This window comes from Aplidium turbinatum, chromosome 6 (assembly GCF_918807975.1).
Source record: "Aplidium turbinatum chromosome 6, kaAplTurb1.1, whole genome shotgun sequence".
Taxonomy (NCBI): domain Eukaryota; kingdom Metazoa; phylum Chordata; class Ascidiacea; order Aplousobranchia; family Polyclinidae; genus Aplidium; species Aplidium turbinatum.
Window position 1 is genome coordinate 23,695,194 of NC_137477.1, and position 27,522 is coordinate 23,722,715.

General features: G+C 37.1%; 1 protein-coding gene across 5 annotated transcripts; it reads left to right on the plus strand.

The window, feature by feature from the left end:
* The first annotated feature begins 1,011 nt into the window (after nt 1-1,011).
* On the plus strand, nt 1,012-27,522 carry LOC145772165 (uncharacterized). Of its 5 annotated transcripts, none has more exons than XM_082584010.1 (16): nt 1,012-1,208; nt 2,542-2,627; nt 6,370-6,440; nt 6,831-6,957; nt 8,393-8,521; nt 9,596-9,800; nt 10,046-10,153; nt 10,231-10,496; nt 12,149-12,306; nt 22,881-23,040; nt 23,113-23,404; nt 23,562-23,698; nt 24,043-24,166; nt 25,112-25,200; nt 26,251-26,400; nt 26,540-27,522. In XM_082584010.1, exons 2-16 carry the CDS (start codon nt 2,571-2,573, stop codon nt 26,903-26,905), a joined length of 2,439 nt encoding a protein of 812 aa, XP_082440136.1. In that variant the 5' UTR covers nt 1,012-1,208; nt 2,542-2,570; the 3' UTR covers nt 26,906-27,522. The 5 variants fall into 5 exon arrangements, with proteins under 5 accessions (XP_082440136.1, XP_082440135.1, XP_082440137.1 ...); XM_082584009.1 differs by having other exon boundaries at nt 23,559-23,698; nt 26,540-27,519; XM_082584011.1 differs by lacking the exons at nt 6,370-6,440; nt 6,831-6,957 and having other exon boundaries at nt 23,559-23,698; nt 26,540-27,517.

Sequence of the window (27,522 nt, forward strand, 5' to 3'; positions counted from 1 at the left end):
TCCCTGCACCCCTGTCAACGCTACTGGTCATTAAAACATGATGAGAAAAGTATCGACGCCACAGCTCAGCCACAGCAAGCCTTAACAAAGCTATCCAAGATAACCATCTGATCGCAGAATAAATTTTAAGTTTAAAAAGAACAAAAAAGCAATTGGCAGATACGATAACTTAACACAAAAGATGACGAAAGCAAGCAGGCCTACTTTTACCAGAGTTTTTACTAACGTGGTCGCCTGTAGCTGTGCAAGTAACAAACTTGAAAAACTAGACTTCCTATCAGTTATATAGAAAGAAAAAAAAATTTAGGGAAGCAAAAACAATATTAGGGAGGGAGCAAATATTGTAAAACTTGATTTAAAGAGTTTGTTTAAAAATAAAGATATCAAACATTTGTGAAACGTCATTGAACATATTCGATGTAATTATGATATTGTAACAGCATTAAAAACCCTTTTTGGAGAGCAAGATAAAATTTTGAAGGCCGATTTCTCCTCCAATCTTCCTTCCTCCCTCGTGTCTACGTCCCCGCTTCCTACAACTCTCTCCATGAAAAACAATTATAGGTTTACAAAGAATGCATCAGAATCAGTAGCAGATCCATAAAAATATTTTCGGTGGGAGGTGCGCAAGAAATAATGTGGTTTCCGATTTCGCAAGTATCTAAAATTTTTCCACTGGAAATTACTACAGTATACTGCATAATAGACTTACAGTATATTAGCAGTATTTTTACCTGATTATACGTGGAAATTGTTAGGGACCTGGCAGCACTGGCGTCTGCTTGCTTACTGATGGTCAGCTCAGTCAGCTGGTATTCAATTCAATTCAATTCAATGGTAAAAATTCACAACTGTCGTAAGTTACTTTTTTGCATAGCTGTGGCTTGTAAACTTTTTTGCATTCACACACTTGAAAGCTGTTATTTAAGTCAAATATGCTAGCATAAAGAAAATTACACAAATTAAAGATGGTTTTTTAATTGATGTTTAATTTTTCTCTACAACAGTAAGCTTACGTGCCCCAATACAGGTGGTATTGTATAACGTCATCAGCCATTAGCTTAGTTTGGATTATCTTGATATCGTCGGATTTGAGTAAATGTCTTCAACATTTGTTATTTTCCTGGAAATGATTTGTGGTTAGACAACTCAAAGAGCTGTTCCATTTGGAAAACAAGAGTATCAGTTTTCAACAGATCAAGATAAAGGTCAGATTGTTGCTTTGTATTTATTATTTTTAACAGCTGAAGTTGGTTAAATAGGCCAGTGTGATCAAATTAATTTCACTTGTCAATGATCTTTACATGTAAATTTGTTATACTGAAAAATTAAAAAAAGATATCTTTATGGAGGCTACATTATTTTTAACTTTAAATAAGTGAAAGCATGTGGTTGTGATAGTATAGGCCAGGGGTCGGCAACCCCTGGCACACGTGCCACTTGTGACACGCGAGATGAATTTTCATGGCACGCCAAATTCTCATTGGATCACCAAGTCAACATAGTTGAAATTAATGTGTACATGGGGGATCTAACGTCTCAATTTTGCAATAGATTTCAAGATTTTCAACATTTTGGTTCAGTATTTTCAATTCTCATCAAGCCCGAGAGCAGCGAAGACTTGAACTTATCTGCATTTGAGTGGTTGGACATCGAAGACTTCCAGATGCAGCTGATCGATTTCAGAGCATCCTTATTGTGGACATCAAAATTCGTCGAATTGCGGAAATCGCTGGAAACGATTGAAAACAAACAAACAAGCATTTTGACGTGCTGGGAATCTTTGCCGGAGAAATTTAGCTGTTTTCTCCGGCAAAGAAATTCTCAAGAAGATGCCGGAGAAATTCTCAAGAAGATGTCAATAGCTTTGCTATCTGCATTTGGCTCCACTTATTTGTGTGAACAAATATTTTCGCACATGAATTTTATTCTCAGTCCACATCGCAGCCGACTTACGGAAGATCATTCGGAAGCATGTGTTCTACTTAAAGTGTCCAAATATAATCCTAATAGGCTACTATAGAGCTAAGCAAGAAAAAGCAAGGACAAGGATCTCATTAAAAAGTGACTCTTATGACTGCATTCGATGTTTTCCAATAAAGTTAATAAAACAAATTTGTTTCTTGTCTGTTAACTCAGTCAACTTTACTGTTTAATTTTAACATCAGATAGTTGCCAGTACAAAACCAAATATACAAAAATGTTTGGCACGCGAGTTGTTGATATTTTGATATTATTCATAAACTGGCACACTGCATACGAAAGGTTGCCGACCCCTGGTATAGGTTATTGAATATATTGTATGTATGTATGTTTTTCTTGTATGTCATTTGCTATGTTGATGAGCCTCACCATTGTGTGTAAAAGTTATTAAGGCAATGTAACAACTCATATATTTCTGGTTCTATTTTCTTATTCTTCATATGAACATTGCAGTTATTGCGAGAAGTGCAATAGGTGATAATATATCAATACAAAAGTGGTTGAGCTAAATAAATAGCCAATTTAGCTAGTAACTTTTTATCATTTATTGATACACAGAAATCAGTCGAATTTTCTGATTGTTCAAGATGGGTAGTTTGTACCTTGAAGCTTTTCAGCATCAAAGGCGACATTCTGTGTCTAAGGTACCAGTTGCTGAATAGGCTATCTGATGTTGCATGCAATATAGCTTGTCAAGTTATAGTCTAGTTAGCCTTGAGTTTGTTAATTTTATGTCACATCCCCATTTTTATGCAGCCTGGTATTTAAAGATTGAGATTAAGTAGGGGAAAGGCACAGAAGCCAATCTTCATGTTCACATTTAATCCTATTTTGACTAAAGGGTGAACCAGAACCTGTTAGACCTATTTGAGAGCATTTAATCAATACGGTACTGCAAAATTATGTTTGATCAATGTTATTCAATATTTTTTGACTTCCCAAAAAATTTAACACACAGTTTGATGTATTCTTTTTAGTAACCATTAGTTTTGATGCCAACTACCAAAATTTCTACAAAGCTTGTGTAAAAGTGTCATAATCAGCTAAAATTTAAAGAAATATATCTTCACTGCTGAATTTTATGTCAATGGTTGTTGGAATCAAACAGGTTACCATTTAAATCTTTGTTATGCTGTATTATATTTGCTTTTTAAATTTGGATGCATTTAAACCAGTGGTTCCCAACCTTTTTTACATCGTGGCCCCCTTTGAAAAATCAATTGCCCCCCATTTTTGATTAATGTATTATTTTTGAAACAACCGGGAATTAAAGACCATTTCATGAAGATTTGGGCAAAATGTACCAATATTTTTATTAAATTTTAATTTATTTCTTTTGTTATATAGTGTTGGAGTGGACTTAGAGATGACAAATTTAAAAATTATTGTTTTTCAAATTTTTCCATGGCCCCCTTGAAAAAGGGTCATGGCCCACTAGGGGCCATGGCCCCCAGGTTGGGAACCCCTGATTTAAACTGTATGAAATTTAAAAACCCTTTATCTCCAATCTTACGAATAGTTTACATCAAATTCAGAAAGTCCTGAAAAATATGCAAAAATAATAAATACCGTAGTTATTACTTGAAAAGGTATTCAACATTGTATGATAACCTTAATGTTGTCTGGTAATGTTGTTTGATTGACATTACGGTATAGTTATAATGTTTAATATATTTTCAAGGATTACCAATTTGTTATTTTGCATATTTTTCAGAACCTTCTGATGATCCCAAGTAAGGGTGAAACAGGCTTTAGAGGTTTTTTGGAGAATAATAACTGAATTTCATGTAATTTGCTCTGCTTAGCTTTTTTTATTTGGCATTGAGCACTTTTTGTAGTATTTGTAGTATTTATTGTTTAGAAATAGTTTGTGTAGTTATGTTCTGTAGTTAGTTGGATTAGTTGATGTACACTGTAGTGTACAGTAATTATGTTTATGTATGTTAAATGAAGTTGCTTATTACATAGAGTGTTGAATTGATAAATACCTATTGTTTAGTCAGTTAGGCCTACATGCATTTCTTGACATTTTGCTTTATTCAATGTTAAATAAAGTTGCATATTACGTAGATCAGGGGTTCCCAACCTGTGGTACGCATACCACTAGTGGTACGCGAAGGTTTTTCAGGTGGTACGCATGTAGCTTCTGTTTTTTTCACAAAAACCTGAATTCACAACTTTATATTTTGTTTATATGGTTTTCTTTACAATAAAAAATTGGCGAAGCTTATTCTTATTGTTACATAACTATTCTTGTTGTTTCGTATCATTACGATCTTCAAAATGCAGGTCATGTCAATTGTCAACAAGGAGCACAGTTACTTTGAAAAGCCGTATAACGCTGTGGGACAGTGGGTGTTAATTATGTCAAATGATTGCAGCTCTTGATAGATACCATCTACTGTTTTATAGCTTAAGCCACAAATAGCGTTGAATAATGCTAGGTGTCGGCTAAAAATAGATCAGAATAAAATGTTCAATAACAGTTACAAGGAATGTTCTCCAATAAACTTCTGGCTCAGAATGGCCTCTTCATATTCAACGCCAGCTTCCCATGCTGTTCCGCAGCTACAGTACTGATTTTCCTTCCACGTGGGAATGCGAGCAAGGATTTTTAGTCATGATGAACATTAATTCAAAAACTGAAACCGACTCGGTGCGCCCGGAAATGACTTTCGATGCGCTGTTAGCAAATTTATACCGCGCATCGACCAATTGGTGGACAGTAAACAAAAATCTCATTAAATTTAGTTGTGGTGCTTTAGTGTTATTTTAGTAGGCCAATATTATTCTTCTGAATAAAATATGATTCAATCAAATTAATTGTTCCGCAAGAAGTGGTACGCTTGGCAGTACAGAACGTCCAAGTGGTACGCGATCGTAAAAAGGTTGGGAACCCCTGACGTAGATGCTTCAGGATATCACCTCGTATACTAATTATACTATAGCGTACCAGGGATATCTAGAACAACCGGATTGCTGACTTTGCAAATTTCGATAAAGCGATGGACACTAGAAGGGTCAGCGCTGTTAACGCCTGAAAATGAAAAAGGCAAAAGCGCGTGTCAATTACGCTGTTGAGAAGTCGCCTTTTCTAGATTTCCCTGCTGTGAAGCTAAAATAAGGTCTTGAAAGTGGGCACTCCTAGGCATCTTCCCTAGCAACGCCCATAGCAACAACTAATGGCTGGCCTTGTCTATAACTTAAGATCATCATTTTAAAGCAAACTTTTGCTGTTAGTCATCCAAGACTATTGAGTATTGAACACAGATTTAGTTTTCATATTTAATTGATTATTACATCACTTTTGGGCAAGTTTTAGTCATCAATAATAGGAAATAAAAAAAAACATGAAAAGAAGTAAGAAAATTCGATTTCGTGGTATTGCTAAACAAAGAAAGTTGGATAAGGTTGGTTGTAAGTCTAACAATGGTGGTAGACTTGATGAACTGTTACTGTAACACAAGTGTAACTTTTCCTGTAACACCAGAAAGCCATCCAACAACAGAAGATCAAAGCCCTTTTTGCCAACCTTCTACTTCAGCAAAAAAAATTAGGAAAACAAGACAGTGGCAAAATCTCTGCATATTCAGAAATCTGCCAAATACTCGACAAGTGTTGACTTGACAAATCAAGAAAAAGAAGCTTTGACACATCCAAGGCCAGGAGAAAAACATTAAAAGCACTTAAGAAAAAATTACAAACCCAAGCAGAGGCAAAAAAAGGGTCTACTTATGATAAAAGAGGCTTTAAGGTGTTGAAAATGTTTATTGTTGTTTTTCGTAAAATGTGATTTTTGACCAAGTACCAAATTTTAATCCCAAACATCTCTTTCATTTATTTGCTAATCGCTTTCAAATTTTTAACACTATCAGACAGAGTAAACATGCAAAGCCTCTGGTCAAAGAATTTTGGAAATTTTGTCCATGATGCTGTCGGCACCCATTTGTTTCATGTCCGAGGATCAAAAATTTTTGAAAAAATGCAACAATTCGAATAACTTTTTATTTTCTCAAAATATCTTCATTTCTTTCAATAGAGCTTCAGTCTTGATACTTATAAACATTCTGTTAAAATTTGATTCAAATCCAGTAAGTGGTATTAAAAATATTTGTGTTTAAAATTTGTGTATTTTTCACCACTTGGTGGCGGTTTGGGGAAAAACGGCCACATTTTCAATTTTTTTTTTGCATTTTTTAAATTATTTCATCTTCAAGCATCATTTTAAAAACAAGAAATGGGTTGTATGTTGAGAAATCCACATTTTAGTTTGTGCAGTAATGATGCAGTAACCCTCCTATTGTCCACTTCAAAACAGAGTCAGCAATCCCGTTGTTCTAGATATCCCTGTAGCGTACATATGACGAATTTGCTTTTTATACAAAGCGACGGAGATTGATTCCAGACACTACAAAAGACTGTTCCCAGCGTGATAAGGCTGTTAAAGAATTATATGGGTAAGTTTGCTGCTGCTTTTGCAAAGCTGTGCTCATGCCATTCAGATTTCATGTTTTATTCCTTCGAAGACGTCATATGATGTTTGAAACTTCCAAGATTCTACAATAAGATGACGGTGCGAAAGACAAAGGTGATGATAAACAACGATGGCGGTGGCGGTATAGCCTAAGCAAACTTAAGAATTTGTTTGTGCCAGGACTTTTCTTTAAATCTTTCTTGTATGTTTCTTACTGGTTTCAAATCCACTTTTCTGTGTGATTTCCCAAACTCAATAAGGCCAACCGTTTACCGTATTTAAGTCTATGATAATGTAGACGAGTTGACTATAACATTAAAATCTTTTGACACATGTGCAAGGATAACTTCGGCCTTTCCCACTCATGTTGCAGAGAGCGTGATTTGATGAGATTGGATGATCTACCATTAGAAACAACTTCTGATGATGACTATCTAAATGCAGATTGTGATTTGGCATCTTTATTACGTGCCCATCATGTATCTGGGATTCCTTTGGTGGTAGGCTATGCTGGTACCGAAACGTGTTTGGTGTGGATTGCATAAAATCATCTTTAAAATAAGGCTGTTCGAAACGAACTTCTTCAAGTCGAAACGAAATTCTTCTTAAACATATTTACTTCGAAACGAAATCAAGATAAATAATTTTAGGTCGAAACGAAATACGTATTTCGAAACAAAACGAAATATTTTGCAGGTAGCAAGCCATTGCTTTAAAAGTCAACAGAAAATTTGAAACATCTTTTTTTGCAAACAAAAGTGTAGCATTAAGAAAAGAGGTCAATAGCCAACATCATTTCTCCACCAAGCAGACCAAAGCACTGGATTGCAGATGCGGAAATAACCAAATTTGATAAAAGCCCGGAATGTTTGAAACGACTTCGTTAATGTGTTAATGATGTCCGGGAAGCAGGTGTCAGATTTTGGGAAGTTTTTTTTAAATTAAACAAAATTAAACAAAACTTCTACTCAATACAAAAACGATGCAGTAGCCTAGCCTACAAACAAGAAAAATAATGGGCACAGTCAACGGAGGTTATAAAAGTGTGCGAAGAAGGCACGTGCCCAATGGAGTTCCTGATCGTTGCTTTGAGAAAGAGCAGGACACATACCCTTGATGTGTTCAAGGTTGCTCCATTTAGCACCACAGCAGACCACAAACGCTCGTCTGTGGTGGTAGTGGTATGTATAGCCAACAGAATCTGTGCCAATTTAGCCACCATTGGAAAGTAAGTTTGATTCACTTTCCACCGTTGTAATGGACACTCGTTTGTTCGGAATGGCCCGTTTCGGTGAGTCCGATTCGGTGAGTCCGATCCCTTAACGGGGGATTTTTTCAATTTTTTTTAAAATTATCGGGTACCGTAGCCTAATTATCATTGCCGTTTTAGGGTTAGGGGTTAGAGGTTAGGAACTCACCGAATCAGACTCACCGAATCAGACTCACCGAATCGGACTCACCGAATAGTAGCAGACCCCGTTTGTTGGTATCCACTCGCGTTTCTAAAAGGGCGATTTCTAAAAGTTTTCGGCGACGGAAACAAGGCTATAGCAAATGAAGTAATTTCGACGGTTGTGATATTTGCGATACTAAAAGTGTAGTTGTGGTTATGAAATTGTGACTTGAGCTACTTGCAGTAGGCTTAATCATGGTTGTAGTTTGGTAACAAAATGCAAAAATCTTGCTTTTAATTGTATGAAAAAATTCTTTTTAAAGCCATTTGAGTCATTTTTGCAAAAACAGTAGCAAACAGTTGAGAGTGATATAGATAGTCATTGACAGCTTAAACTAAGCTACATATTTACACAGTAGCAGAAAAGTTACATATGCGACAGCGAATTTACCCCATGCTCTTCTAATTTTATCTGTTTTAGACCCCTGTAAAGTCTAAATCTCTAAAATACAGTACATCCAAATGATGATTTTGATTGACAGATAACCTTTGTTTGCACCGAGCATGGATTCAACAGTAAATCAAGTTCTCGAGTTTATGGTTTGTTTCACTGTCCAGTCTGTTTGAACACATGGAAAGAAACAGGAAGAGTTCGTTCAGTTTGTCCCCAGGTAGAAATCAAAATTAAACACGGCGTCACTGTCAATGGTGATTAACTTTTAACTTTGTTATCTTGTTTCAGCCTAACCTAGGTGGAGTAACAACTATTGTCAATTATCATGCAATCAGTAATTTTGATCCAACCTTCGCGTCTGTTTTGCGATTACATTAACCCAACATTGGTTACTTCGTGTTTGGTATTTAAATAGGAATATACAAGCATTTCATTACCCAAGCTTGCTTCCTGCAACTTTTCAATGTTTTATGCCAAGAAACAACGAACACCATCATATTTTAATTAACAGACAAAAAGAAGTGCTGAAAGTAACTTATTTCTTCAATGAAGCATTTACTTGAAAAGGTAATCGATGTGGCAGCCGAATTCTTTGCTAACAGCTCGCACACGTTTTTCCAAGACGAAGTCGTCTTTCAAACTTCCTCCTCAAGATATTCCTCTCTTTTGTTTGCTTTTCCTCTTTAGTTATTCTTTAAATACAGTATTCTTTCCAGAGTAAATTTTCTCTGAGCGCGTCCCACACGCTGTAATCCATCAGACTGCAATCTGGATATTGAGAAGGTCGTTGGTTTTCAATGTGTCTAGGCATGGCCTACTCTCGTATGCCATAATCTAGGACTATAGGTTATCTTCCAGATGGCGCTGAATATCACAGCTGGTGTGCGATGTTGCTGCATCCTACTGTGAAATAAAATCGTAATTTGGGTGCAATCTGCGGCAGTCGCGTAGAAGCTTACTCATCCAGTAATTTAAAGTAGGCTAACACTCGCAGCTAACCTTAATGGTCCAAATTATACTTACTGTAGCACTTCTGCTTAGCAGACCAGAATTATTAACCTATTCTTTTATATCTTCAATCAAAACTATCTCTCCAGCGAATATCGTGCTTATGGGTCCTCGAGCCATTGGTACAACCCCACTGAATTATTGCTTTAGTTTCTACATTTGGTTTATACACCGTATTGGCAAAGGGTATTAGAGATATTAGCTTACTTTTAAGTAATAATTAGAAACGCTTGAAAAATCATTTAAAAAAAAATACGCAATTAAGGTCTGCCATATTTGATAGAATCCTGAGTATATTCAAGGATCGATCGTGCATCTATCGGTCACAGAAGCCACAATGTTGGTGGACATTCTTCACAGTAGTAAAAAGCACACTTCACGAGCATTTGAAGACATGTTTCCTCTATTGAGAAAAGCCGTGGACTCGGAAAGGAAGATGCGTGTGCTTGAATCTATTTTCAAAGCCGAATCAAAGTATCAAAACTCAGGTGCAATATTGTTGCCAACTTGTGGCAGTTATTTTCATCTTGCTTGTGACGCACGGTCATCTTTTAATGGAGTTTCATAACTTAGCCTTCTACATTTTTGAAGGATTTTCCTTTTTTTTGTAATGCCACATGGCTAGAAACTAAATATAATCTATCATTTCTATTGGTTTTGAAACAAAGCAGAATTTAATGGTTCATTCGTTTACTTGTTTCTCTATTTCAAACATGTGTCATATTATTTTTAGGCAAACTATCCAATCGTCAAATTATTGTCGTTGCTGGAGGGGAAGTTGGTCCAAATGGTCTTCTTTACCCATACGGAAAACACGATGAAGATGGGATATTTAATGCAGGTTCTTGCGTATCAGAGCCTTAAAATATATCACGTTTAGTCTGTTTTTAAACTTGTTATAACGTCCACCTTTCTTAGGTGGCCCACCGATACAATCTTACAAAAATGTGATGACGACCAAAGACCAATTCACCGACCAAGCAAATGCTGAAAATGACTTTTTCCAATCTTTTGGAGTTCGTGTCGATGAGAATAACAAAAAGCGGCGTCAAGATGTTTCAAAACTGCTTCAAAGAGCCCAAGCTGCTTTTCAATCGAGTTACGGTGACGGAGTAGCTGGGCGCAGGGATCTGACTCATATTTACCGACACTTTTTTCGTCGCAACGATATTGGAGACAGTGAGGTTAGCCAACACTAATAGCTTAATGTGCAGTGGCGTAACCAAGAGAGGGCAATTGCTCCCCCTGCAAAATTTCTTGCCCCCTGTAAAATAAAGCTAATAAAACGTTAATCAGAAAAAAACGGTTTTTGATTGGAATTCCGTATCTCAGTGCAGTACATTAGCTCGCCTAATTTACTCAGATTCGGTTCAACAAATCCGTTTTCCTTGAACCAGCTGAAAACAGTAGCCGATATGTCACAATTGATGATGTGTTATTTTGATCCAGCATGTTCGTTTTTGAGAAACTTTTATTTCTGTCGTTTTTCTTTCAGTTATAACCAAACCAGAATCAGCAAGTGCAATCCGTATAACCAAGGGCGTAGTCATGGGGGGAATTGGTATTGTCCCCCTGAAATATTTTTGTATGTGCAATCGACCAACAAACTTGTAAGCTATTGAAAAGCTGTAGAAAAGGTTGTCAGAAAACTTGTAGCCTATTTCTTTGATGAAATTTACGCGACATTTAGTCATGTAACACTTTCGCTGCTATTAGTAGTCAGAGTCAGTGATATGAAATTTTGTTGTTTGACGTTTTACTTACTTAATAGTAGCCAAATGTAATGTCGAGCGTTTGTTTCCACGCAGGACACCTACCTCAGATCTAATATAAACATTAGATCTAATATAAACATTAGATAAGTAGGCTACTGTGTTGTATTTTGTACGAAAGGTAGGCTTTATATTGACATGCTGAAGCCTACCATTAAACTAACCATTTATAGAACTAGTCCAGTCTATTAATTCTTGCTGCTGTTTTGGTTTTATGCAAATAAGATAAACTTTTCGCCATTGGTTACAGAATTATTTGACGGGGTTTTGTATTGATTTAGCCTGAAATTACCTAGAATGCGCAATTTTAAGGCAGTTTTGTCAATTTTGGAGGCAGTCCTCCAGAACCCCTTGTGAGTACTTATTTGCTCCTCCGGGATTTTGTGCTGGCTACCCTGCGCATTGGCAAAGAAACGCCTTCCAAAGTTAAGCTTTCATCGTAAATTAAAACTTAATGTTAACCTCAATTTGAAAGCAATTTATATCGCCCTCGTTTATGACGTCACTGAAAATGTTGCCCCTCTTGGAAAAAGCCTTGCCCTCCTTGTAAAATTGATCCGGTTACGCCACTGCTAATGTGGCCTATTCTTTTTTCTCTGTTTTAAGTAGAACATTTTGTGTATAAGTGTATAATTTCAGAAGAGGAGTAATTTCACTGCTGTATGATAATCAACATCAACTTACTAATGTTAAATTACGTCATATTCTTTCATTTATTGTAATTTAATAGTTTGATACCGTTGTAATAAAACCCTTTCCATACCGTACATATTCTATATTTCTTCTACATGACCCTATTTCCAGTAGTGTTGACAGGGGGTACTTTTGGACTCGGGCCGGGGAACTTAGAGAAACCATCTCGTATTCTTTGCATATAGTTTTTCTTTGAAAAGTCTTGATTTAAGGCCCGAAAATTTCATTGGTATCAGGCCCAAATTATCCTCCCAACGGCTCTGCCTATCTCTGCTTACTTTCATCAACGTCAGAAACGTTTTTCTAGATTTTTGATATCTTGTTTTTCATCTGAGATCATTCCACTTTTAACGTAGGCTATCTGCCAATAGGCATTTAGGTATGCAGGGATCGAAGAAACAACGCAATCCAGTGGCGACTTGGATAGACAGAAACTGCTCATGGATAAAATTCTTTTGATCAACGAACGTTGTCGAAGACACAGTATGATGGATTCAAAGGCTATGGAATGCAACCGCATATATAACACGTGATTATTCTTTGACGTTTCATATTTAATTCTCCACCGTAAAATAACTTCGGTACACGACAAGTGGGCGAGACAAACTGGGCGATACCCACTTGGGCGAGACCAGGTGGGCGACGGACCAAGTGGGCGACGGACCAAGTGGGTGACGGTAGCGAAAATTTAGCCGTTCGGAACGGTGGTGACATATATACTGTAATTTATCTAGTTGCTTTGCGGCGTCACGGTTTATCGTGAAGCTTCAGAGAAACCCCTCAGAAAAGAGACAAACGAATGGCCAAAGAGTGGTTGAAGTCATCGAAGCTTGTCAGTCGTTATAAAGTCATATTTTCTGTTTTAGATCATAAAATATTACTTTTAATTTTTACTTTAAAATACAATGATTGATTTGTGGAATGGAGGCAATGAGAGTTTTCACGCTGAGTTTCACGAAGCATTGGAAGCAACATTTTCATTATTTTTTGTGGTCTAGTAATAGCGCTTGCTGTTTGGTGTTAATTTGCATTGTGACATCATCTTGAAACATTATTTTGCAACACACAATCCAGTTTCTGAATATTATAAACACTTGCGGTGGGTCACTAGATCAGCCAGTGCTGAGATCTTAACTACTAAGTACTGTAGCTGGTTTGGTAGGTACATGCATTAGACATTTGAATTTTTGTAGTGATTTTCAAGCGAAACAGAAGTTTTTTGTTAGTTGTTCGAGTGTGTTAATGTTCAAAATACATGTAAAAACTTACATACGAATCATTAACTACGGAGATTAGCATAAATTTAATGCTCTAAAAATAAAGTCATATTTTTCAATTTTTAGGTCATAAACAAAATGGCCGTAGTCATGACAGTCAGTCACAATGCGTTCTGTAAACTGCTGATGCGGCTACGCAACGTCTAGACTAGAGCATTCGGATTTAAAAATATCAGTTGACTTCAAGTGCCCAAGTTAAAATTATGACTTATGTCTTTTGAGAAGTCCTACATAGTCTGTGGTGGATCCTGTCCATTGAAGTTTTATTGGTACGTTCACATACAACATTGTAAATGTAAATTAATGTCAAGTCTTTATGAGACATTGGATTTTCCGCGCACATACGATAGCATCTAGAACACTAATTGTGCGCTGTTTTTTTTTCGGTCATTGACCGATTTTTTAGCAAAATGTCCGAAAAAATTATAGTCAATTCGGTCAAAATTTCCGAAAAAATATATAGTCAATTCGGCCGAGTGTTGCAAGGTTGAGTTTCGCTGATGAACGTTGAAGAAACGTTTGTCTGTTCTAACTTTTCTCAGATAAAACACGACAACGTTTCTCAGCGAAACTTAATGTTGTGGCTAGTCAGGAAGTGCAAATTTTGGTTTGTATCAACTACTTGAAAGGAAATATTTTCATCAAAAAAAAAAATGACCGAAATAAATAAAAAATAACCGAATTTTTACAAGTCATTTCGGACAAATGACCGAAAAGTCTCAGCAAAAAAAAAACAGATGGCACGTGCTATGTTGGTGGCTGTAGCGTTTTCATCAGCATTAATAAAACACAACTTTTACTTGCTTTAGGTGAGTTTTGTCGATGTGGTTGTTACGATGGTTGTTCAAGAGCTTTTCCCGTGCCTTCCATATCCGTGAAATTTGCGCCTGTGTCACATCAAATTTTGCTGCAACAACTTTCTGCGGCGTTTTCCTCTCTAACTCTTTGATTACAATTACTCTTTCAGCTAAAGCCAGATTTTTTCGTTTTTACAGATTTGCTTGACATGTTGACTTAACAAAGCAGATCACCAAATGATTTTTCAAAAGTTTTATTAGATTTATTATTGCAATATTTTACATAGATTCAACGTCTTTGTTTGCAGTACCGTACAACGTTTAGCACATAAGATTATGGTCTGGGATTACAGACGCTTGTCTTTGTTTTGGTCGCATGCGTCTGTCCCACCTTTACTTCATTTCCCCCATTGCGGACAATCATTCGATTGGTGACCTATATATATGTAGGTCACGACATTCTGGAGAAGCGTGCTCACAAATTGAAATGACCTGAATACTTGGTATAAAACATGCAAGGCAAGTCGTAGTTGTCATCACAACAGGGTGGCCAATTTGGCTTTTTTGAAGCCAGATTTTGAGAATCTGGCTGTTTTTCAACTCCCTTGGCTTATTTTTTTTAAATAAAAAAAGCCAGAAAAATTAGGCTTTTTCTGGCTTTTTTTCATGTTTCATCGATTTTTTGTCAACTTAATAAAAAGCCAACATAATTTTGGCTTTTTTTTGCTTAATTTTACCTTTCCCTTTTTTAAAAAAAAAAAATTCAGTCAGCGTCAGTCGGAGCAGTAATTTCTAACTTATATTTGGTTGTAGTGTCCGACCGAATGTCGTTTTGAAGCCGAAACTAGAAAATTTTCTAGTTGCTTGTCTTTTCATTAACTATGTTTCTGCGTTGTGATTTTTCTCAGATAAATTGGTTGTAGTGTCCGACCGAATGTCGTTTTGAAGCCGAAACTAGAAAATTTTCTAGTTGCTTGTCTTTTTATTAACTATGTTTCTGCGTTGTCGCTGAAGTCAAAGTTCGGTGGGACACTATTTGGTTGTGCACTTTTTATATGTGTATGTTTAATGAATACTAATTGGTCTTTTCTTAGCTGTTTCAGCTATTTTATACTGTTTTTTTCAGCTATTTTCTTCTGGCTTTTTTTAAGCTTTTTTTGTGACTAGGTCTGACTTTTTTTGGTGAAGACAGGTTGGCAACCCTGCATCACAATCGAAAGAGTCTTTTGAGTTTCGAACGATACTCAGCTACCGGTACTCTAACAAACAAGTCAGAAAAATACTTCGGTACGAAATATGGTGACCCACCGCAAGTGTTTATAATATTCAGACTGGATTGTGTGTTGCAAAATAATGTGTCAAGATGATGTTACAATGCAAATTAACATCAAACGGCAAGCGCTATTGCTAGACTACAAAAAATGTTGCTTCCAATGCTTCGTGAAACTCAGCGTGAGAACTCTCATTGCCTCCATTCCACAAATCAATCATTGTATTTTAACCCTTACGAGGTTGGGCTCCCTGGAGTCTTGCTCAGTTTGGGGGGGGGCTGTCGATTCTTCTTATGCTTTAGGAGTGATATCTCTGTTATTTTTTAAGGTACGGCTTCAAACTTTGGGATTCATTTTGTAAAATTATTCACGCTGAGCATATCCGAAAATTAAACCTATGTGAATTTTAGAACTGCTCATAGACGTTGAAATGTTGAGGTGACTTATGACTTTTGGATTATTTTGCGATTAAAGCAGTTGTAGCGTGAGTTTACACATTATTTTTTGGTAGAGTAATGAAGAACATGCATTGCCATGTTGTGATTAAATTTTTTTTACATAATCTCAATTTGAATCTATATTTTCATGCAAAATAATAACTTTTCCCACGCTCAAAATAAAGCTCGCTTCTTGACTAAAAGAACAATGCTTCATCAATTACATGCAGTAATGAGATTTCTGAACGCGTGTCACACCAATTTGGATTATGATCTTGTGACCTCGGTTCCAAGAACAGCAACTCCTACGCTTTATTAACAAATGTAGACCAGCTGAAGAAGCAGGGTGGCGTTTATCAAATACTATTATGTAATCCACGAAACGAATGGAAGATCATGCAACAAAAAAAGGGGTTTAAATGCAATGTATTGTAGTTGCAACAGCGTCTCTCAATGTAAGTTCAATGTGAACTCGGCTACATACAAGGCTAGTACTAGGAGTAACATTACCCGATAAAGTCGATGATGCTTTACATAAACAGAAGTCAGAAAGAAATTCAAAATAAAACAGTTACGGTTCATTAATTAACAGAACGTCACAACGCTTTTCATCAAAAGGAAAATCTGTAATGCCTCGGGTCATTTTCTTGTGGATTCAATAAGCTCTCTAAGATTCATATGCCACACACTAAAATCCAAACAATATTTAGATTTATTCAAAGTAGTATTTATTATGCGTCAAATCATTGTGAACCTGGAGAAATACTTTACAAAGAATTAGCTGCCTTTTTTTTTTTGCCTAATGGGCGTTTATGCGATAAAAATGTCAGTTTGGCAGCAAAATATTGATAAGTATTTTGATTTGGTTACAGCAATACCGGACTGCAGCAATTGGCACAAGGCTCTTGCAGCAACGTTTTTCAACTTGATTCAATGGTAAAGCAACCTGTGTTCTGTCAGGTTATGTACACACAAATTCAGAAATATTTAAGAATATGCAATGAGGCACATTGAAATTACAAGTGGCTGCACATTTACAGTTCGATAATACGAGAAATTGAATACAACGCTAATACAATCATTTCGACGTGGATTCAACATTGCAAGACGATGTAAACATGCGCGGGTTTGCAATTAGATTACTTCTCTTCTGTCCTTGTTTGTATAAAAGTCATAAAATCAGTCGTTGTATCCGTGCTAAAATTCAGCTATGCTCAAACCGCATTATATTGATATTTTCTAAATAGAAAATGGATTTATAAAATATGAATACAATACTGTTTCAGCATATAAAAATGCTGAATTTTACATCGAGTATTACGATTAGTTTTATGACCCACTTTTTATACAAAAAAGGATAGATGATTTTAATAAGCAATCTAATTGCAAAACCGCACATGTTTACAAGTATTCAACGTCTTGATATGTTGAATCAACGTAAAAATAGCTATCTGTCTAATAAATTGAAAAAAGGAAAATCTCTCATTGAGCTCCGCGTTTTATTTAGGCTGTGGTTGAAGCCAAAGTTTATATAACCGCAATCATTCAAATAGTTTATTCTGCGCAAAAGCAAACTTGACATACTCGTATGGAATGTGCAGGGCATAAAGGCTTTTCACAGCATTGACATTGGCCACGGTTTTTTAGTAGTTTATTTTTTGTGGCTTTGGCACCTTCTCAATAAGCAAACGCAGTAGTTGTCCACCGTGGGGACTTCGCTTTGCACGTGAATGAACCAACCCATCCTTTGGTCGATGATATCGGTGCCACCCTTTGTGAAGTCGTAAAGCTTATACAAGCCTGGCTTCTTTTTGCCGTCATCCTTGGTAATCCCCAATAGAGGTTGCATGGTCGTCAACATCAACACATTCCGCATGCCAGAATTCTTCGTTTTTACTACATAAGAATGTAGGCTGAGATCAGCCTCACTCGTCTGCCAATAAATTTCGTACGAAGATTTCTCCCTACCACTCACTTGCTTCACTTCCAGGGGTATTCCTCTACGTATAGCGTTGAGGGTTCCAGCTGACGTTATACCCCTGTCAAGCAACCACTGCGCGAGTGGTATGGAGGTGTAAAAGCGGTCATACAAAATATTCCGACCTTGAAGGTCACCGTGTTGTTCCAGGCTCATCACCATTCCTTTTACCAGTTCTTCTGTTCCACGAACGTAAAAATTAAATGGCTCTTCCTTCGGTTTACCTGAATAGACCGATGCCGCAAATGTGTATGGGAATCTGCTGGCGTTTACCGACTTGAACAGAAGGCCATATTTCGCAGGCTTGTTTGGATTATATTGCTTGAAGGCAATTTGTGTCCTCATGGGGTATAGCGTTTTGTCCAACGACAAGTAGTCACCTGGAATGACATGTTTGCCGCAGTTTTCGTTAAACATTTCGAAAACGACTCGAAATGCGGCCAACCGGTCATTCTTCCAACGTTGCGGCCTAGTATTTTGGTCGTCGAACGAAATGTTCGAAAATAAAAATTTAAAGCGGTTCTTGCTCATTGTTGCACTAAACACGGGATGTCCTTGCAGTTGATTGAACAATACATCCGTGGAATGACCAGCCTGTCCTAAAAGCCCCCGAAAATACTCCAATTCAACAAAGGCCAGCATCTCCTCGTTGTTGGTTGGGCCAAAATAGCAGTACCTGCTGTCATCTAAAATTCTCTCTGGCAATTGAGAAATGAGTGTGGCAATTTTTCTATTTGTTTCTTGAACAATAATGTTCAAAATGTTTAAAGAAAAAAATAGTTCCCATGCTTGCCGAGGGGTCTTGGCTTTTTTGGCTTCTCCTCTAACACCAATCGGGCCAGATATAATGTTAGCCCGGCCCCTTCTCCCATTGTGCACCGGTCTCGCATTAGACCAAGTAATGCTGACGCCGCCCTCTTGTCTGTTCTTTGGCTTTTCTACAAAAGTTGTATAAGACTTCAGTGTGTCAGGAAAACTCAACAGCATCGTAGTTGTTCATGTCGAGATAGGAATCTATGCTGTTCACCAGTCTTTTCGATGTTATAATCCGTCCTGATGGCGCAAACTCCGGTTGAACATCGCCCATGGAAGGTAACTGGTCGTCAATCTCGATCGGAATCGCTGTTGCAGAAGTTGACGGAGAAGAATCCGCTTCTTCATCTGAATCGGAGTGCCATAAATCCTCCAAATCATCCGCCTGGCTTTCGTCGTCAGAATCCAGTAAAACATGTTGCAATATTTCTTCAGCACTGAATCCTTGCCTTGCCATGTTTTATTTAAAAGTGAAAAGGACGTAATTTTTTTAATAATGGCGTTGAAATACTAAAGAAAATGTATAATGAAACAAATTGTTAGTCCCATAGAAACTAGTTAGAAAAAAACTGTTACACAGAATTATAAAAATCGAGAATAAATCAAAACTTTGCAATATAATAAATTGTCAGACCGTTGTTAAAAATTGTGAAGTGCACTTTACATATTTACTGATGATGAAACTATATGAATGCTATGGTTATCTATGGTGATTCAGATTAGCTTTTTGAGCAATGCTTCACGTTTATGATAAACTACACGTAGAAGGGAAATCCAACAGGCGTTTGCACAATATCGTCGTTTAGCGACGTAGATTTGACGAAAGCGGCGTAATAATTAGTAGGCCTACCTGGTATCAATATTGGCTGTTTCTGCAATGTTGCGTTATGACCATGAACGCCACGTGGCTTGAAAAACAACATTATAACGCTGAATGAAATCATGTGCATGAAACTGATAATCTATCTAATAAAATTATCTCTGATGTAAATTCAACGATTGGGCAATGGTATGTCTCAACAAAATTACCAAATATTCCATCATTTTGACGGCTAGAATGCATTGTTGAACCTAAACCGAAAAATATAGATGCGCTGTTCATTCATAATTTTTGATATTTGTTTATATGTTTAGTGAAAATAAGCTGTCATTCTTGTTATTATATTGAAAACGAAAAGAGCAGTTTGCAAAACGTCTATATTACCATGAATGCGGTTTCATCTATTTTGATTGTCCCTTGCTGTAGGCCTACTCAGGCAAGTTGTAATTATCACAATCTAACTTTTCCAAACTGTGAGCACTATATCTCGATGCGCATTTGTGTATTGTGAGAAAATTTTGATGGTGTCCAAAAATCAAATACTATTTACAAAATAACTCGGTCTCTTACAATATCCTCATATGTCACATCAACAAATACTTTCCTAACTTACCAATAGGCCTAACTAAGGTAATAAAGAAACATTCTACTAACGGACAGTTCAGTGATAAAAAAAATCCAAAAGTTTGATATTTCTTGCAAATGCAAACAATATAAGTTTTTCATAAAAAGATGAAGTTCAATAGCATTACAAGAATTCCATCACCATAATTCAAAAAGAACCTTTCCATTACTTGGGTTGACCCTTGCGATTACCCCGCATATGGGTTATGTTATGTACCACTATAGTTCACCGTACTGCCGATTGCCTAAAGCATGAAAAAAGTTGCATCTGTCTGCGGTTATAAGTTATATTTTTTTCTAAATTCAACTAAAACAGCTATTCGCATTATGAAACAGTTGGATAAGTGCCATAAATCAAACTATGGAATAAGTTTGTATCTCTATAAACACGCCTGCCTGCAAAATGATACCATGTTCATAAAAATTACTAGATGTACATAACGCAATATACTTTATGATATTATATTTTCTGATTATACATTTCCAGTCCTTGTCACAGACTGCATAATGCTTACTCATTCACTTTCAATGTAACTGAAAGTAGTTGTTAGATAAAACCTATATATCACCCGCGCTATCAAATCAAGTAAAAGCGTTCTATTTTACATTGATTGGATTGGCTCAATATGAGATGGCTACTTCTAAACTACACTTATGAAGGCAGAGTCTGCAATTACTTGAATTTTTGCAGGTGTTACCTACAATAAATAATGCGATTAATCGAATACAATTCTCACACAACTCGTGAATATGTCTAGTCAATCAGCGCTGACATAATGCTGGATGATGCATTATTGTTTATTGAATAATTTAGTAAATATGCGTAACTTCATTTGTTTGTTATTGTGAGACGAAACTAGGAAGAATGGAAATAGAAATGGATAAAATAAAGGTATTTTTATTCAATGTAAACGCGCTGCCGCGTGTCATTATCTAACTAAAATATCTCTCGCCGCTAGCCTATGTCGATTCATCGTTTTCTGACGTCACGTCCATTCGATAATAAACGATTTCTTTCATGCATTCTCAGTTCAGTTTGGCAGTTACCCGCCTTTCCGTCGATTCAACGTTGCAAGACGTCGCATAAGTTCATATCTTTAGTTTGGTAAACGGAGATAAGATTTCATTGTGACATTGCTATGCAAACTTATATTTCACATGAGACAACTTGACAAGTAAATACACAAGTTTTCACAATTTATGACGAGTTATAGCACATGGAAATGTTACGCTACAATTGCTTTGCGAGGTACTGCATCGCGGTTTAGTTTATCAGTGACAGTGAACCTGGTACAAGAAGCCTCGAATATATTGATTCAACTAAGCTGCATCACGTATAAACGTGGTGGAACGATCGTCCTTTTCACAAAAGCGTGATGTTCTGGTTTATCCTACACAAATGAGAAGCGTATTGCATTTCAAATCTTTACATGTCGACTTAGAAATAAATGTTTACAAGTATATGTGAGAAGCTTTGGGAACATCGACGCCTTTTCTGCTTTTGATAGTGTGTCGGACAAAAGGAAAGATTTGAAACCAAAATCATAATATGTTACAGAGCAGCTTCTATAGTAGGCAATAACGTTGTAGCCTATGCTTTGTTTGATTGAAAGGACATAATTGTCTGCGAAAAACTATTCTCGCTCTAGATGCATTGGCACCAAGTCTTATGTTTAATTTTACGCAATTTCAACCGCCAGCGACGGTAACTCATCGTATCAAAGTTGAAGCTATTCTTGTATCGACGTCGCTTATAAGCCGTGGTGAGAACAAAAGGTCCACGCATACTGTCAATTTCCTTCACGCTGTGAAGCAGTTAGGATTAACGAGACATGGGCCAAATTAATTACTTTCATCCAGCTGGTGGGAAAATTTTGAACAATAGAATATGAAATATTTCAGAGGATGTGCTGAGAAATGCCTTATATCTCTCAATTTATAACCTTTATTCGCTCAAAATTTCAGCTCAATAGAGGTGAATAAAAGTTAGGAAAAGTCAAGAAATCTCATAGTCGCAGCCTCAGTGGTTTTAGAGATACAACTGTTGATGCAAAAAAGTTGAATTGACAGCCCCCCCCCAACCTTCAAACAGTTAAAGTAAAAATTAAAAGTAATATTTTATGATCTAAAACAGAAAATATGACTTTATGACGACTGACAAGCTTCGATGACTTCAACCACTCCTTGGCCATTCGTTTGTCTCTTTTCTGAGGGGTTTCTCTTAAGCTTCACGATAAACCGTGACGCCGCAAAGCAACTAGATAAATTACAGTATATATGTCACCACCGTTCCGAACGGCTAAACTTTCGCTACCGTCGCCCACTTGGTCCGTCGCCTACTTGGCTCGTTGCCCACTTGGCTCGTCGCCCACTTGACTCGTCGCCCACTTAACTCGTCGCCCACTTGACTCGTTGCCCACCTGGTCTCGCCCAAGTGGGTATCGCCCAGTTTGTCTCGCCCAGTTGTCGTGTACCGAATAACTTTGTGTTTTAAAACATGCCATAAAGCAGTCCACTGTTTGTGTGATTATAGCTGCTAGCATACTGTATTATTCGCTTTCAATGGCAGGAATCTGTGAGTATCTTTTATAGAGTCCCAACGATTACCATTCCTTATGGTGATATAAATAATAATAAACTCCCGCCTCATTTTGAGTAAAGAAACATATTATCTGTTTCTGTAGTGCAGTTTTTTTCAACTCGTTAAAGATCGTCAGGTGTTCCACAAGAAATTTGTTAGTTTGACGAGTGCTTTATGGAACACCTGTCGAAAATTATAATCACAAAGAGCTTCGCGTTTGTCTTTTTGCAATACCTGCAATACCTTATCAACTTTCTCCTCATCCAAATAGGCCCAGATGTCGCACTGAGAAAATCTAAAAGTGCTGTTGTGTTGTTTATTTTATTGAATCGTTAGAAAATTTAGTTTGATGTTCCACAAGATTATTTTAATGCATAAAGTGTTCCATGGCTCAACACAGGTTGAAAAACACTGCTTGTAGTGTAATCTGCAAAGTGAGCCTGTTTCCTTGAAATTAGCCAAATTTTAAATAACCTGGCTTGAGTTAATTCAACTCTTTGAGCAGAAAAAGTGAAGACCGGTCTCGCTCGCCTACGATTGCTTACATCAAAGACATGAGTGATCAAAGGTTACCTGTAAGACCTCCTACACACGCGTTCAAAGCTCATTTCCCACCAAAGCAATCCAACATCACTCAAGCTACCACAATCAAATTATTCTGCCCGGTGAGGAAGGGAGAGCGAATGTGTTGAGTTAACGTCTTGAGATTCAGATATCTGAAACTATTTTCTGTATAGATACCAACTCAAGTGCTGCGAAAAATAGGAAAGCCAGTCCCCACATTGACACCTTGCAGAACACCAGAAGCCACCGAATACACCACTACTATGACTGCTATGAATACTGTGACCAATACCAGTCACAGAGCCAACTTTGACACAACTGTCCAAACTTTGTCTTCTGCACAACGTGGAGAAGGCAGCCCTCCTGCTGTAGCAACAACTGGCCAGGCAGTCCTGAACCCAGCAGTGAAAAATAGAACAGGGAAACCACCGACACATAAAAAAACCTTCTTTAAAAGATTGATTGGTACGTAAATGACGTTGAAACCTTCATTACGAGAATAAAGTAGTCTTTTCCACGACTATCTATGACGATAAGGTATTAACTGCAATAATCATGCAGCCTACGCATGTATAATTGCTGTTTTAATGTGATATCGTCTTATAGATGTATTTTCTAGCAGGAAAATTGGAATTACAAAAGGAAAATAAAGCAACTGCCGATGCTCCTTTTTCTGCTGGATTTGACTATGATGTTTTTCATAAAAAAATCACATCGGAGTTGGAAGACAGTCAGTCTGAGTCACTGGGAATGCGCCTAGTAAGTATAGCCTACATTTTCCAGAGTCTTAACTTGAACGAAACTCGGCTATGACTTTAAGCTTACCGTTTAAATATTTCAATTTAAGTAACTTGATGATTAATCTTGTCTTAAAAAAAGACTTTTTACTAGCGTTTGTCGTAACAATACTGTAGTAAGTGTAGTTCATCACACACATTTCTTCTGGAAACACGATTTCTTGTTGCTAAAAGAAAAAACGGGCAAATCGGGCAAATGTTTCAATATAGATTTTTTATGAAAGCACTTTTTGTTTTTAGAATGATTAAGATTAAATGGCTGTCTTTAAACATTATAGTAAACTTAACGTTAACTAATGTTTTCAGAATAGCGTGTATAACGTCAGTAATGCCTCTCAAGCTACCGTGACGCAATCGCCTATGGATATCTTTGAAACGGACTCTGTTTCCATAGCGAGCGACATAAGTACCACTAGCAGTTCAGATAAAGGTCAGGTTTTGGGACATAAGGTCACGTCATAAGTACATGAGATAGCCTGCTACAAATGCCAACATTTTACGTGACAGGTGGAAAGCAACTCTTAAAAGCGATAACCCAGACAGCTAATATTGAAAATTTTCTTGGCTGGGAAAGCATTACAGGAGCAAACAGTAACAGTTTGAAAAGCTTTATTGTGATTGTTTAGGTATTGGTAGGACGAACACTTACCTACCACTACCAGCAATGGCAACACTTAGTATTTGTCTTTTTGTGGCGATTCGTAGCCTGATCAGGAAATAGGGAGTTTTCTTTTTGAACTGCAAACATAGGCTACAATATTTTACTACATTTTTAAATAATGTAGTAAGCTATGAGTCGTCTAATGTATGTGGTCGTCAATCCTTTCATAAACGAGATACTGAGCAAGTAGTATCGTGACGCAAGACAAGAGAGCAATTTGTGCTTGAACTCATGCCCTTTCGAGTATCCCATCATAGTAGGCTCTTGATCACATTATTTCGTCATTTTCAGACTTACTCCCGATGGACAAAGGATCATTATATTAACCACATTTTTCATTATAATGATGTAATTTAAGCCATGAGTCGCTTTATGTAGCCTATCAATCCTTTGGCTTACGCCCGAAGGATAAAGGTTTGGATTGTGTGGTGGACAGAAGGCGAAGAAGCCAATCTTAATTTTAAGTACGTCATTAGTTGTCTTGCCACAAACACCACCGCGTGCTTTTGAGCGGTGTCGAACCCATGCCCTTTCGAGCATCTTACAAGGGCTTTCATCTCTGGCTACACAGCCGATGATGAATAGTTACTCAAGAGTGAACGGAACCCAGTTTCAAAAATACATGTATCGCATGTGAACTGAACTGCTAGGCTACAACTGGGGCTATACAATGCAATTAGCTTGTTTTTTGTTTTGTTAAACTTGTGTGTTTAGGTGCCGATGGAGATCAAAGCTCCACTGAGAAGGAGACATCTCTTGATGAGTTGGATTCCTGCCTTGCGAGAGATAAGGAAGATACTGAAGTAGGCTACATACTTTTTATAGGCTATTGCCGCTATTCGTTAAGCAATTGGCTATGGTTGAGATCACGTTGTAATGTACACGGATGCTTCCGCAGTCTCCCCAGACAATAAAATAAATAATGGATTTTGCTGTGTGGGTCATTCCTTCGTGAGCACCCCAGGGTGTTGGAATGGAGGAGTTTTTATGCAAACTCAAGTTCGGCTTATTTAGTGATCCGGGTTTATTCATAGCGCAGGTTGCACATGCAAGTTCGAAATCAGGTTTTGCTTCAATAACTATGTGAACACAGTATAAACAATACAACTAAGCTATCTATCGTGGCCTATTTATCAGGGTTGTGGAGTCGGACAAAAAACTGCACTCCGATTCTTCAATGTATAACTAGTGGCCTCCGGCTTCAGTGTTGCCAGATTTTTTTTTCTATTAAATTTCACTAAAGTTATAATCCAAATTGAAGCGGAGACTTTTACAAAACTAACAAAAACAAACAATTCCATTTTCTGGTAAAGTTTTAGAGCGCAACAGAAAGAACAAGAAACATATTTTGAAAAAAGATTGCAAACAATTTTTTTTATTGTTTATCGTTTTGTATCATCCGGAGTCGGCTTTTTTTTAACGACTCCGGACACGCCAAAATCCGCTCGAATCCGACTTCACAGCCCTGCTGTTTATGCTGCTTGCAAATGTGTTTGCGAAAATAAGTAGCCAAGTCTGGAATAAAAGCCAGCTAGTTCACAAATCTACAGCCCGAGTATTTAGGCCTACCACTTAAGTGTCTCCCCGCTAATTTACGAATAATAAATTGCTGGAGGTAATATTTTTTTTTCGTATTGTTGCTTTGCTGCTCTTAATCCCAAATATGTATTTTTTTAAATAGGCTAGGCCTGTTTTATGTTAGCTATTGATACACTACTAATTAATTATTATTTTCAAAGTAAACCTAGCAAAATCGTTGTAAAGCTTTACCTTGATGTTTGGTCAAAAATGGCTTTTTCAAATTATTAGGTAGACGGGATGTGTTCGTTGATGGCAATACTTTTGTTGTTTAGGAGGATTGGCGCAGAAATATTGCGGACAAAATTGGCCCTCTTAGGAGAAGAATATCTGTGGCTGTAGAACAACTGCGTAAGCCATTGCCTGTGTTTAAGTTATCACCCCTGTTGATCAGGAAGCCTGTCAAAAAAGAAGAAAAATTAGAAGTAAGCAATGGCTCTTATGGAACACCGCCATGTTATTGGGCAATGTTGCTTTCAGCACGAAATACATTGATTGTTTTAAATCTAAATGGCTGCTATTGTATTAAAATAACATGCAACGCTGGCTATGTTTTTCTTCAAGGAGCCTCCGCCCCCTCCTCAACCAGATACCGAATCGGAATCTAGCGAAACAACAACGACGACCACAGAATCTTTCGACGTTGATCCTAGGCTGAAAATGCTCCAGAACTTTATGTATGATCGAAGGTGGTCCACGCCAGCCGAGTCGTTCAGTTTGAATTTCACGCAAACTTATCGCTTTTCTTACTTTTCACTGCCAGCACACGTGAAGAAAAACAACGAAATAATGTCGGAAGGTGCCTTTAAATTGCCAAAAATTGAGTTTCGTACCACACAAAAACCTAAGCCCAAAAACATTGCAGAGATGTACCCATCCAAATACAAGCTCATCGATAAATTTGCAAGCAACAGCGAATTATTCAATTAACGAAGCAAGCTCTCTAATTGTGTTAAATTACCTTGATTCAACATTTCAAGATGTAAGATCAACCATACATATAAAGTAAACAGCGTTTTTATTTTTTTATATAATGTAATTTAGGCCTAGCTTGTTCACTGAATGGTGTGACACGTTCAAAGTGAAACTAGGCTATGCGGTTTTAACTTGGTAATTAAAATTCCTATAGCCAGGGAATAGTTTAAAAACTACCTGTGAAGGGAAATGCTGAATTATTAATAAGATCTGGCTACCGTAAGTAGGCCTCGGATTATGATTGTGTGATTACTGATTTTGATCAGCGACACCACAATGCTTAAATCTACTATGCAGCCCTACTTTAAATTTTGTGGATGACATAGCCTATCGTTAGAAGCAATAAAGTTTTGATACGCCTATTTTTGTTGAAATGCTTCCATTTCTTCTCAAAGCAAAGGTAGCCTATGTACTCTATGACCAGTAGGCTAACCTCTAACCAGACCACACTAGCAATCTTCCACCTTAATTGCATCATGGTGTGGCCCAGCCTAGGCTACTTGTCACTGCATACCATAACATACCAAAAATTGTAGAATAAATAGCGTAAAAAGGTTGTTTCTTGAATAGAA